The following is a 12,339-nucleotide window of genomic DNA, read 5'->3' on the forward strand; positions in this document are numbered from 1 at the left end:
AAGGGAGTAGTTGATTGACTATGCGAGAAATCGAAGGGAGTAGTTGATTGACTATACGAGAAATCGAACCTGCAACGCCTTGCTAATGAAGATGCAGAAAGTCAAGGATTAGACCAGTGCACCACATCAACTTTTGTGATTAAGAATGCACAAGTAAATATATTATATGTATTAGGGTATATACATGTATATTATATACATATTTTTTTCGAAATTAACGAGGACATGTACACCCCTTTCATCTAAGGTGGGTCCGCCTCTGCCTATTTAGTAGTAGCCTCTTCACTCTTCTTCCTTCACCCCAACAAAGAAAGAAAAATAAAATAAAAGAGATCCAATATGGCTGCCCTTTCAAAAGTAGTTGCAACTATTCTCCTTATGTTGATGCTGATTTTTTCTACCGGTAATTAATTTCTTTTCCTTCCTATTTGATTTTTCATATATGACGTTGATAAGTTTCAAAAGTTTTATAGATGTATAAAGTCTATACATATAAAATTAAAAGCTTCAAAAGTCTTAATTTTTTTTTTTTTTTATGATATGATTCAAAATTAAGAGTACTACACTTATAAGGACCAATATGGTTTACCGATTATTAACTATTACATAGTATGTTTACTTAAGAGACTGATTTAAGATGAATTCTACGAGTTTAACTGAATTTATTGTTTTCATTTTGAACTATACATATTTTTTTAAAAAAAGTCAAAATATTAAACATATAGTAAGATCATACACATTTTAAAACTAGCAGTTGATATCGGAGTAGCACCTCTAAAACTTTGAATACTCAATTATATATGATCTTCTCAAAATTATAGTAGAGATAAAGAAACACTAGGTGATATTTCTATATGTTGTAGTCTTAGTCGAAAGAGTTATTTAATATTTATTTCTGGTGGATTGTGATAGATATTCCTTTAGTTGATGTATGTACAAAGTTATCCAGCTTTCATTTAATATAATGATCTTCTCGACAAGCTTTTCTGAAGCATGTAGAATATTTTTTTAATAATAAATTCAAAGTGAGACTTGAACTAACGACTCTAACTATTTTGATAGAACCATTTTAAATTGAATTATCATCTCATTTAAATATTTAAATTATTAAAATAAACATAGACATATTTACTCAATTATATATTCTTCACTCTAAACAATACTAATATGACTCTAGATTCTAAATTTATCTGTAAAGTTAAATAATATACATGGATGGTAGTGGAGGCGAAGACTTGTGAGTCGCCGAGCCGCCGATTCAAGGGGTTATGCTTCAATACGTGGAAGTGTCGTTTCGTTTGCAGTACAGAGCGATTTAGCAGTGGCCATTGCAATGGACTCCGTCACCGTTGCATCTGCACCAAACAGTGTTAATTAATTAAGCTTTTTTATTGGAGTTATTATTAATTATAAGTGTTTTGCTATGTTATATGGATTATTATCATGAAATAAATAAAATTAATTATCGACCATTTGAACTTCAAGAAATAGAATTGTTCTTTTTTTTTGGGGAGTTAATGGTTGCTATGATTAATGTTGTTGTCAACTTTTGATTGCAATTTTTTTTTTGTTCGAACGGTTGTTATCTGTTGTAATATATTATATTGTATTTGTTTGGATTAAATTTAAATTTTATTGTATTATATTATGTTACGTAAAAGCGTAAAATTTCATCTTATGTGAATATTGTCCCGATGAAAGAAATGGCTCTAGACCTTCAACTTTTTATGGTCTCATTTTAAATTAATATTCCCTCCGCTTATTGTATATGAAATAATTTCACTTTATATGGAGTTGGAGTTTTAAGAAAGAAAATTATAGTTAAATTTTGCGACTTAAAGTAAATTATCGATTATTGTGTGATAGGGCTGACAAAATGAATAAAAAAAAAAAAGTGTATTCATTCATTTTTACCCATTTAAAATGAGTCAAATATGAGTCCAACTCATATTACCCATTTAAAATATGGGTAAAATGGGTAAAGACTATTCACTGTAAAAGAAAAAATATGGTAGAAATTTGAATCTCACGCAAACAAAATTGCCTCAGTTTTTCATCATCTTCCATCAACCAAAGTTGTCTAAACTTCGGCTCTCCTTCGTCTTTACTTCTGTCTTCGTATCTCTTTTCTCCTTTTCTATTTTTGTTGTTGTTGTTGTTGCTGTGGTGCTCTGCTTTGCTGATTTGATGGTAGACTTTCTATCTGTTTCTTTTAGTTCAACTTTTAGATCTATTTTTCAAGGTTGATGCATGTCTAAATATAGATTCTAGTCATGGGTAAAATTGTTAGAAACTTGTCATGTAGTAACACACAAGAGACTACATTGATGCAAACAATTGAGTAGGAAACAAAACAATGTATCTCTTTTTTCCAATAACAATTTTGGTGGATTAGGCAGACTTAATTGTCATTTGACAAAAGTGTTCCAGAATTTTGTTATCTTCATTATCCAAATTGATCATTAAATGCTTTATGACTTGGTCATTTTGGAGCTCATTGAGCATGCGAGAAACAATTTGACTCATGGGTATTATTCATTGGATAATTAATTTTTATTCATTTAAAATATGAATCGAGTTAAGTATTTTATTTAACTCGTCACTTATAATGGGCCAAATTTAATTGACCCAAATCAATTGGCACAGTAAAACTAAAATCCCTAATGTAAAATTCCCCAAATCACGATTCACGTCTCACGACCACACTCCACAGTGGACGTCGACCAAGTATCACGGTTGCAGACTTGCAGCTCGCCTCTCGTCGACAGTTTTCGACTGTTCAGTCTCTCATCAGTCATCTTTGTCAAGGTGCGATGTTTGAGTTATTTCTTCTTTGTGTGTTGTCTGTGTTAACAAAGAACAATCATGGTTGATATCTGGTTTCAGGACCTTTTCTCTTCAACTATAGTGGAAATGTTGTGGGTTGACAAGTACCGCCCTAAAACATTAGACAAAGTTACTGTACACCAGGATGTTGCTCAAAATCTTCGTAAACTGGTAAAATATCTCTCCCACACTTTGTCAATTCTTTCATACTCAAACTCATCACCCTTATTACTATTAGGTCTCAGAGGGAGATTGTCCTCATCTTCTCTTTTACGGCCCTTCCGGTTCAGGAAAAAAAACTCTCATTATGGCACTTCTTAGACAGATTTTTGGTCCAAGTGCTGACAAGGTAACTCTTTAATTCATTTTTTTTCTCTCTCTCCCTCTCTCTCTAAAAATTTGAAATTTATTGCAGGTTAAGGTTGAGAACAAGATTTGGAAAGTTGATGTAAGCTTTTTCTTGAATTTCTTTTTCTTTTGGAATGCAAGTATGTCAATGTGAATTTTTTGTATATCTGCATTCTTATTAGTTGCATACATATTGACATCAATTGATTCCGTTTTTCTTTCTCCAATATATAAGAGAAATATTGTAACTTTAATTACCCTTTTTAAAAGTAAAATGCATAAAAACAGTGGAAGATGCTTAACATTCAAGTAACACATACACACTCATATTCAAAGAAAAAGCGACAAAGAATAGTTCTAGTTTGTTCCTTCTAAACTTTTGGTGCACAACATATGTACCTACTCTTATAGATAGTTGGTTAGATTTTTGGTGATTTGATTTATAGCACTGTACTTCTCTTGTAAAGCTATCATCTTCTTCATGTAGCATTAATATAAATAACTTGGATTTATTAAAACAAAGAAAAAAAGGGTCAATAGCTTGGATATAAAATCTTCTTCATACCTTCATATTTTTTGTAGCAACAATTCATGATTGTTATTGGTGTCAGCTTCAGTGACGATCATGTAATAGTAGAAAATCAATATTAATGTGTATTTGCTTTAAGAATAAAATACATAACTTATCCTCAAACATAGAGAGAGCATGCGTACTCGCAACACAATATGCAAGGACGTAGAGTTAATATATTTTTTTTGTTGCAAAAATGTGGAGCAATTGATAAAGATCTGGTTTTGGTCAAAGTGATAACAACTGGTGACTTCTATGATTAAGGATTAATTGCAATTGGAATCCATCTCTTCTTTTCTTTGTTCTTTATATTGTTTATTGAACTTTATTTTATTGAGAGTATGCTATCATGTACCACAGAGTACATTAAAAGTTCTTACAGGTTGTGTAGAGAACTAATTAAGTAAATCATGGGCTCAACATTGTGAGTATCCATGTACATTTGCCATGTTGCTCCAAAAAGAAAGAAAGGAAATACAATGAGACTGAAGACTTACATTCTCCTTTTTTTCTTAAAAAAATTCTTGTGTTTCTCTTTCTCCAGTTTTAATTTAGTCACGTGTGTATATATATTTTCTCACTGTTTGTCAGCAACATATTGTGTGAATTTCAGTATTAAAGAATAGAAAGTTTAGGCAATATGTAAACAGACAATTTTCATTAACTTTTAAGTTCAAATGAAATTGTGCTAGTTAAAATGACCTGGACTGAAGTGTTAAAAACATGAGAACCCCTCTGATTCCTCATATGCTCTTCCCATGTCTATCACAAAATAAAACAGAACCTTTTATCAGTTTCAGCACTACTCTAATTCAGTTGATGTCTGGAACTGAGTAATTAAAGTACTTATTCATAAAACTATTTTAGTAAATTATTTACTAATTAACAATATCTAATTATCTTTTGCATTTGAGAGGCTTTTCTGCCAGTATACCTCTAATCTATCTGTCAAAACTGCAAGAAATTTGATATTTAAGAGTTTGGGGAAATGTGATCTCTGAGGGACATTTGGCTAAAGGAAAAAAGCAAGGAGTGTTTTCTTGCATTGATCTCTCTTTATGGGTTTTCTTCTCAGGCTGGTTCTCGGACAATTGATGTGGAGCTCACAACATTGTCAAGCACTCACCATGTGGAATTAAATCCAAGTGATGCCGGATTTCAGGACAGATACGTTGTTCAAGAGATAATCAAAGAAATGGCCAAGAATAGACCAATTGACACGAAAGGGAAAAAGGGGTTTAAAGGTGACTCAACAACTTAGTCTAGTTTCTACTTATTAAAAAGAGTCTTAACAACTTTGACTGATTAAATATATAAAAAGCAACTCTTTCTAGCAAAACTTGATCCATCTCCTTGACTCGTCCCCCAAACCCATCATCAAGATTATTTGATGAAGGAAATCCCAACTCACATGATCGTAAGCTTTCTCAAGATCCAACTTACATCAAGTACATGAGTCATCTTTCGTCTTTCTAAATTAGCCACTTCATTTGCCACCAAAGCTGCATCCAGAATTTGTCTTTCTTCCACAAAAGCATTCTGACAAGTAGACACTGTCTTATCCCAAATCTTTTTATTAGTCTATATGAAAGCACGTTAGAAATAATCTTGTAAATGCTTCCTATCAGACTAATATGTCTAAAATCCTTTATATTCATTGCTCCTTCCTTCTTGGGCACAGTGGTCATGAAAGATGCATTAAGACTTCTCCCCAACTCCTAGTATCTTGGAATTCTGCAATGATCTCCATCAACTCACTTCTAACTACCCCCAATACTGTTGGAAATAAGCTAGAGTGAATCCATCACTTGCCACCGCTTCCCGCACTTCTTCTTCATCTATACCCCTTTCCAGCCGCTCCCTCATCCCCTTCCTTAATTGACTAAATACTACAATGGCTCCCTTCACTTCCTCTTCGTCCTTCTCATACACCTCTCCATTCACATCTAGAGATTCAATTAAGTTCCTCATCCTATTTGCTATGACAACCCTATGAAATAAGTTTGTATTAGAATTCCCATCTTTCAGCCACAATATCCTCGATATTTGACTCCAACTAGTCTCTTAAGCAACCGCTAAAGCAGCAAGCTACCTTTTCGCCATCTCCTTCCACATTCTTTATTGTCCACCTCATTTTCTAATTCCCTCATTTTAACTGCCACAATCCCAAACATCTCCTTGCTCCACTTCCTCATATTTCTTTTTAACATTTTCAACTTGCTAGCAAGTCGGAAAGATGGTGTACCAACAACTTCATACCCATTCCACCAAGTATCTTCCTTACCTTTTTGAATAGATCAACACTCCAAAGATGGAACGGAGGGCCCACCAGATTTACTGTCATAGTGTTGCCGAAGAATCTTGTGTCAACACACCCATCTTGCTCTATCCACCTTTCCAACAGAAGTTGCTAGCTAACCATCTCCTTCCTCCCGGAAGTGTCTTCACTGCCTGCTCCTCATTAGCAGAGCGAAATAAGGTTTTGGTGTCTCTCAGCTGCATAATTTTCAACCCATCTGCTACTTCCCATTCATTAACAACGCAATTGCTGATTGCCTCGTAAGTGCACCCATTTCATAATGGAACCAACCAGGCAAGTTCTTGAATTTTTTTTCCTTCTTAAGACATATTCTGTAGAAAGAGAGAAACAGGGTTCTCTCGTTGATTTGTTCTGTTGGCATCTTCCCTGAGGTCTAACAATACCCGCGATAGAGCTTAGTGGAAGGACATGACCTCCTTCTTCTCTAGAGACTTTGATCATAGTACTATTTGTTGTAGTTACTCACTTACACCTTTTTTCAGACTTCTTTGTCGTGCTTTCTATGGTATTTTGCCATGGCTTCTTCTTCACTTCTGTCATTTATTTTTCGAACTGCTTTGAGTTTCTTTTCCTTGAGCCAAGGGTCTATCGGAAACAACCTGACTACATCCCAAGGTAGGGGTATCTGCTGCATACATTCTACCCTTCCTAGGCTCCACTTGTGGGGTTACACTAGGTATGTTTTGTATGAATAAATGAAAAACAACAAAATCCGTCATCTGTCTTTTGATAAGGAAAATAATATGATCTGTTATAGATAATTTATAAAAAAGAAGCATTTCATGTGATATATCATGCCAAAGGTTAATAGGACTAGAAGATTGATATTCTATAGTGATTTCTCTATGTTAAGCTGAGGAATTCAAAATAGATATTGAAATGCCTTATCAACTTTGAGATATTATTTCGGAATTTCAATTATTTGCCACCAGCATTGTGTAAATATCTTCTATTATTTGTAATTTGTTCATTAGTAGCTGTAAAAGCTACCTAGCTGATATCATGTTGGTAAATATTAGTTTTAGTGCTAAATGAAGTTGACAAGCTCTCAAGAGAAGCACAACATTCTCTTCGAAGAACAATGGAGAAGTACAGTGCATCATGTCGCCTGATTCTTTGCTCCAACAGTTCTTCAAAGGTCACTGAAGCAGTTCGCTCACGATGCCTTAATGTGCGAATAAATGCACCAATGGAGGAAGAGGTCAGTGAAATTCAGTTGTCCTACTGTTGATATATTTTCTTTCACCATCTTTCTGGTTTGTCCCACTGGTTATATTACAACATTGTCTTCTTTTCTTTTCTTTTTCTGGTGTTCATACTACAAGATCAAGAGTAGAAGTGTATGTGCTGTTTAACAATTGCCTGCATCTTCTGGGTTCAGGCTTGCATTAGACTAGTGTGTTTATCTGGTCTTTCCTCTAGGGTTTATTTCATGTGAGAATTTCCCTGTAATGACATTCATTCTCACCAAAAAAGGTGCTATGTAAAGTTAACTGGTGTGCTTGCTTAGACATGGTGGATTGGAAATGCCATTTCAACTGCTTTGGCTATTCGTTTACCACAGGAAAAGGCACTTTTTGAGCAAAGTGTGCTATACATCCTTGAACGTAGTTTGAGCAGTCTTTGGTCTTACATACCAATTTGTGCCTTAGAAACAAGATAGAGACTCATCTAGTGAATAGAGTAACTAGAACAACTAAATGTTGGAGATATACTTAAATAATAAAAGTGTGGTCTTTTTAATTGCTTAAGCTTTTAGATTAGATGACACAAACTTCAACATTTATTAGAGCACGCACAGGTCCTGGGTCAGTCTCACCATCACCCATTATTAAAAGTAATATCCACGTGCTTGGCTCATGAAAAAAGAATCAAGTCTGCAGTCTGCACATGAGAGGGTGTGGTATAGATGTAACACTAAATAAATAATAGTGTGACTTCTCTAACAGCTTAAACTTTTAGATGAGATCATCACACAGTTCAGCACTAACATTTGAACACATTTCACAGTACGAGAGCAGTAGTTATTTGTTGAATTGTCACATGATTTTGTTTAAATTTTCTTTGCAATTAATTTTTTTTGGTTATACTTGGATTAAATATAAGAACATTTGTTGTAATTTAATTAATTTTCAAAAAAAGTAAAAAAAATATAAGAACATTTGCTTAAGTATGTATTGATCTTATTTTAGTTTATTTTTGATTAATTACGGATATGCTAATTTGAGTTATTCCACTGACATGTTCTAGTTGTCCAGGAATTTTAACTTTAGAAAATACGTCAACTGAAGGACCATAAAGCATGTTTTTTTTCCAGTGACATTTTCCCCCCATAATTGAGAAATCCCTGAAGGGCAGTGGGCCTTGTTTGAAGCTCATTGAATAATTGATCCGCCTTACCTTTCTCCACTTAAATACCATGACTTTTTCCGCAGCAGGGTTCAAACCCTTGCACCTAATCTACACATCACGTGCTGCACTCTTACTAGACTAAAGCCTGGTTGCTTTAGGACCTGCGATTCTACTTGACCTAATGCTTCATTGACTTTGGTGTGGGACCATCAGGAAGTTTTTGATTCTTGTAAGCCGTAAGAATTTTTCTGAATCAAAGTATATAGATGGCCTAGTCAGTCATGTAGCAAAGAATTGTTGACATGTGGTCCTTTGATTATTCATTGCATTCCTAACTGTTTCTTGTTAATCTTTTTTGTTTGACAGATTGTTAGTGTTTTGGAATTTATTGCCAAAAAGGAAGAACTTCAATTTCCACAGGGTTTTGCAGCCCGCATTGTGGAAAAGTCAAATAGGAATCTGAGGAGGGCAGTTTTGACATTTGAGTCTTGCCGTGTTCAACAGTTGAGCCCTTTAACTGCTGGATACTGATTTATTTTAGTTTCTTGCTAGTTTAAGCTGTTAATTCCTGAGTTTATGGTATATTATTTGCACCAAAGTTTTCTTATGCACGTGCTGATCCCTTGTTTATTTGTGCAAGGTATCCCTTTACAAACAACCAAACTATACCTCCGATGGACTGGGAGCAATATGTTTCAGAAATTGCATCAGACATAATGAAAGAGCAGAGCCCTAAAAGGTACTGTTGACAGTCAATATGAATAGGGTATTTAATATTCAGCTCGTGATTCTATAAACTGTTCTTTGAATATCTAGTTCTGTCACTAGAGGTCGACACGGAATTCAAGACAACTGGAGATTCAACTTTGAGAGAAGGGAACTTTAAAGTTAAGACGACACTAGGCTTTTGAGTGCTGAGAGAGGAGTATGTTATAAAGACTGAGAGAGAAACCTATAAGACTTCACATGATAACCTTCGGTGGCCCAGTGGTTTGGGCTTGGGACTCCCATGTTGGAGGTCTGAAGTTCGATACCCCTTGCCAGCGAAAGCAAGGGGTTTGCCTTCTGGGTTGAGCTCGTCTCACCGGGATTGCCTAGTGCGGGTTACCTCTCCTGTGTGGTTTGTGAGCTATTGTATAGGAGTGGAGGTTTTACCCTGTGCGCACCTATGTTGCGCGGACTCTTCATATTTGCAAGCGAACCCGTCTCGACGCGACACTGGTGCGGGCGCGGGTGCGGGGTGCGTGTCGGATTCGGTCAATCCAATCCGGACACTTTGACCGGAGCCGAGAAAAGATTTGGGGAAGAAAAAATCAGTTATCGGCGACCTAAAGAGGACAAAGCTTGAAAAAGTACAGAGAAGAGAAGAAAGAAGAGTTTTTTCTTGAAAAAGTACAAGGAACAGTCCTTTTTTTATCTTTCTTGAAAAAGTACAGGGTCTTTTCAATTTTTCTTGAAAAAGAACTCCAAGAGGCAGAAACGAAGGGTTTCTCAAAATAAGTGTACTTTTTAATTATATTTTTCATGTTTATTATATTCTCTCTCTTCTTTAACAATTATACTTCTTTTATTTTGTATGTAATTGTACCAAAATATGCAATTAATCATTATATATATTTTATAAATAGTTTTAATAATATTTTATGCAGTTATTTAGACTTAGTATGTATGGTATAATTCAATTTTTTTATATATATATTTATATATCCCACTTATTTGATTATACTAGATATATTGTTATTGAAATATATCTATATAACTATAGTTTTATAATATTGAAAATTTTTAGCCGTATCCCCGCACCCGTATCCACACTCGAATTCGCACCCACGAATCTTAAAATTTGAATTTTGCCGAATCCAACTCTCGGATTCGCATCCGTCTCGGATACCCGCACCCGAGTCCGAGCAACTTAGGTGCGCACACAAAGGGTAGTGGCTGCGGGTTTCCCTTGTCATAAAAAAAAGCAAGCAAAGCAAAATTAAATTTCAAGTAATGTAATAAATGACTAGAAATGGGGAAGTTAGTGACTAGAAATAGGAAATTAGAAATTAGTTTTAGAAAACTAGTTGCTTCTATGATTTAGAATCTTAATTTGCATCTAATATAAAAAGGTTTTCAAACTTGATTGATAGGGCCTTTACTTCATTTATTTAACTTATTGTAGTTCTTTTTACCATAATCCATACATACTTATAGTTAGTTTTCTTACATTACACATGTTAATTTATGTTTTCTTCCTACATTTGTGCCTTTCTTCACTACAGCATGCTGTAATTGCGCTTTGGGCTTAAGCCCTGGCGACACTCCTTTGCGTATAAGTAGAAAAGAAGCTGTAAGAAGTCAAAAGGGGGCATATTGAAATTTATCCTTGTCATGGAATTTGTTGATTGCTTTCTTCTGTTAAAGTGAGTAGTTATATGTTGTCTCAGTTTCTGAAGTAGTTTCCAAATTGAGGATCTGAATGTCTTATTTGACTAATAAATCAGTAATGTAAACCACAGACATTTCAGTGAGCGAGTCGCATATCGATAAGCAATTTGTATCCAAACTTCTAAAAAGTTGTCCAGGATTTTTTTAAAAAAACTAGCTCACTGAAACAAAAGAAAATTAAAAAAAAAGAAGCAAAAAGAATGAATATTTGCTGCAATCGATTTACAGAAGTCTCCATCTCCAAGATCTTTAAAGATCCTTAAAATTCTTTAAGTCCTTTTCATTACCTTGGATACACCAAACAAACGCTTACTTTATGAACAATGGTTGATACTCCCTTAAAGCATTTCCTTTTTTGTTCATTCCGATGCAACCAATAATGCATAGTGTTGCATCACAAATTTCCTCACCTATTTCCCATAAAATGTCAAAAGACGGAACTGCACGCTCTTTAATAAACAGAGCCAGAAGAAACGTTCAGTTGAAAGGCAAAATCCAAATATTCAAGCACAAGAATCACTAGAACGATATATTGGTGTAGTTCAGAGTATATAGATGGTCCTGTGGCTATTGTAGATATCCCAGGATCCTTATAAGATGATGGAGGATCTAGTGATAGTTTTGGCTTTTTCTTTATGTTTTTGTTTGATAGGCACACTCTTGTGGATATAGGATATGCTGTAAATATTTGCTTACCAGCTCTGAGCTGATGATTGATATACAAAACGTTACCTTTATAAAAAAAAATAAAAAAAATCACTAGAACGATATTAGTTTTTTGCAGTGTCTGGAGTTTTAACCTTTCTTTGTAAAGCTTTATGTATCTTCTTGATGCTTTTCAACACAACAACTTACTTCATAAAAAAAGAACAATATTCTACCCTCACTGTAAGTTGAAAAGTGGAAAACTGTATGTGTTTTTGAGCTTACGTTGTTTTTCACATCATTTAAGATATTCAACTATTAATCATGCAAAGAAATCATCATCTTTCATACGAAGTTAGGAAGGAGCAGTGTTGTAAAAAGCGCAGAAAAGCGCGCTTAAAGCGAGAAGCGAGGCGAGGCGAGGCGAGGCCCCTGCGCTTTTATTTCGTGAAGCGAGGCGACATTGAAAAAGCGCTCGCTTCTACTGTAGAAGCGAGAAGCGCAAGAAAAGCAAAAGCGTAAAAAAAGCGCGCTTAATTTGAAAAAGCGCTAATTAGGGTTTCTTTTTTTAAAATTGTAAGTTTTTTTTTTTTTTTATAATTTCTGAAATCCTTATGCGACTTAATATACCTCTTTCGCGACTTCAAAATTCTTTTTTGGACTGCTGCAAGACTAAGAAGCTGCGACTGCTCTTCTTTTTTTTTCTATTTTTGGTTGCTGCCAGGTTGCCACTGTTGTAAGTTCTCCTCTTCTTCTTCTTCTGTTCTTCTCTGCGAGGCTGCTGCGACTGATCTGCTACTGTTTTTGTTTTTTTTTGGTTGCTGCTGGGTGTTTTCTATATTTT

General features: G+C 34.7%; 2 protein-coding genes across 6 annotated transcripts in view; both read left to right on the forward strand.

The window, feature by feature from the left end:
* The first annotated feature begins 311 nt into the window (after window positions 1-311).
* LOC102603617 (defensin J1-2-like) lies at window positions 312-1,585 on the forward strand. The gene is made up of 2 exons (XM_015305239.1): window positions 312-403; window positions 1,208-1,585. Exons 1-2 carry the CDS (start codon window positions 340-342, stop codon window positions 1,372-1,374), a joined length of 231 nt encoding a protein of 76 aa, XP_015160725.1. The 5' UTR covers window positions 312-339; the 3' UTR covers window positions 1,375-1,585.
* Window positions 1,586-2,639: 1,054 nt separating this feature from the next.
* Window positions 2,640-12,339, forward strand: part of LOC102603953 (replication factor C subunit 3) — a 16,185-nt gene continuing 6,485 nt past the window's right edge. For 2 of the 5 annotated variants that reach the window (XM_006367061.2, XM_006367062.2), the window contains exons 1-8: window positions 2,641-2,808; window positions 2,887-2,997; window positions 3,065-3,175; window positions 3,242-3,274; window positions 4,821-4,989; window positions 7,085-7,266; window positions 8,784-8,920; window positions 9,058-9,156. In XM_006367061.2, the coding sequence (XP_006367123.1) occupies window positions 2,914-2,997; window positions 3,065-3,175; window positions 3,242-3,274; window positions 4,821-4,989; window positions 7,085-7,266; window positions 8,784-8,920; window positions 9,058-9,156 (815 nt within the window). In that variant the 5' untranslated portion in view covers window positions 2,641-2,808; window positions 2,887-2,913. Of the gene's footprint in view, window positions 2,809-2,886; window positions 2,998-3,064; window positions 3,176-3,241; window positions 3,275-4,820; window positions 4,990-7,084; window positions 7,267-8,783; window positions 8,921-9,057; window positions 9,157-9,233; window positions 9,932-12,339 lie in introns of those variants that run through there. The other 3 variants (XM_006367063.2, XM_006367064.2, XM_015305240.1) reach the window with 3 other exon arrangements.

Source organism: Solanum tuberosum, unplaced genomic scaffold (assembly GCF_000226075.1).
Source record: "Solanum tuberosum cultivar DM 1-3 516 R44 unplaced genomic scaffold, SolTub_3.0 scf00729, whole genome shotgun sequence".
Taxonomy (NCBI): Eukaryota; Viridiplantae; Streptophyta; class Magnoliopsida; order Solanales; family Solanaceae; genus Solanum; species Solanum tuberosum.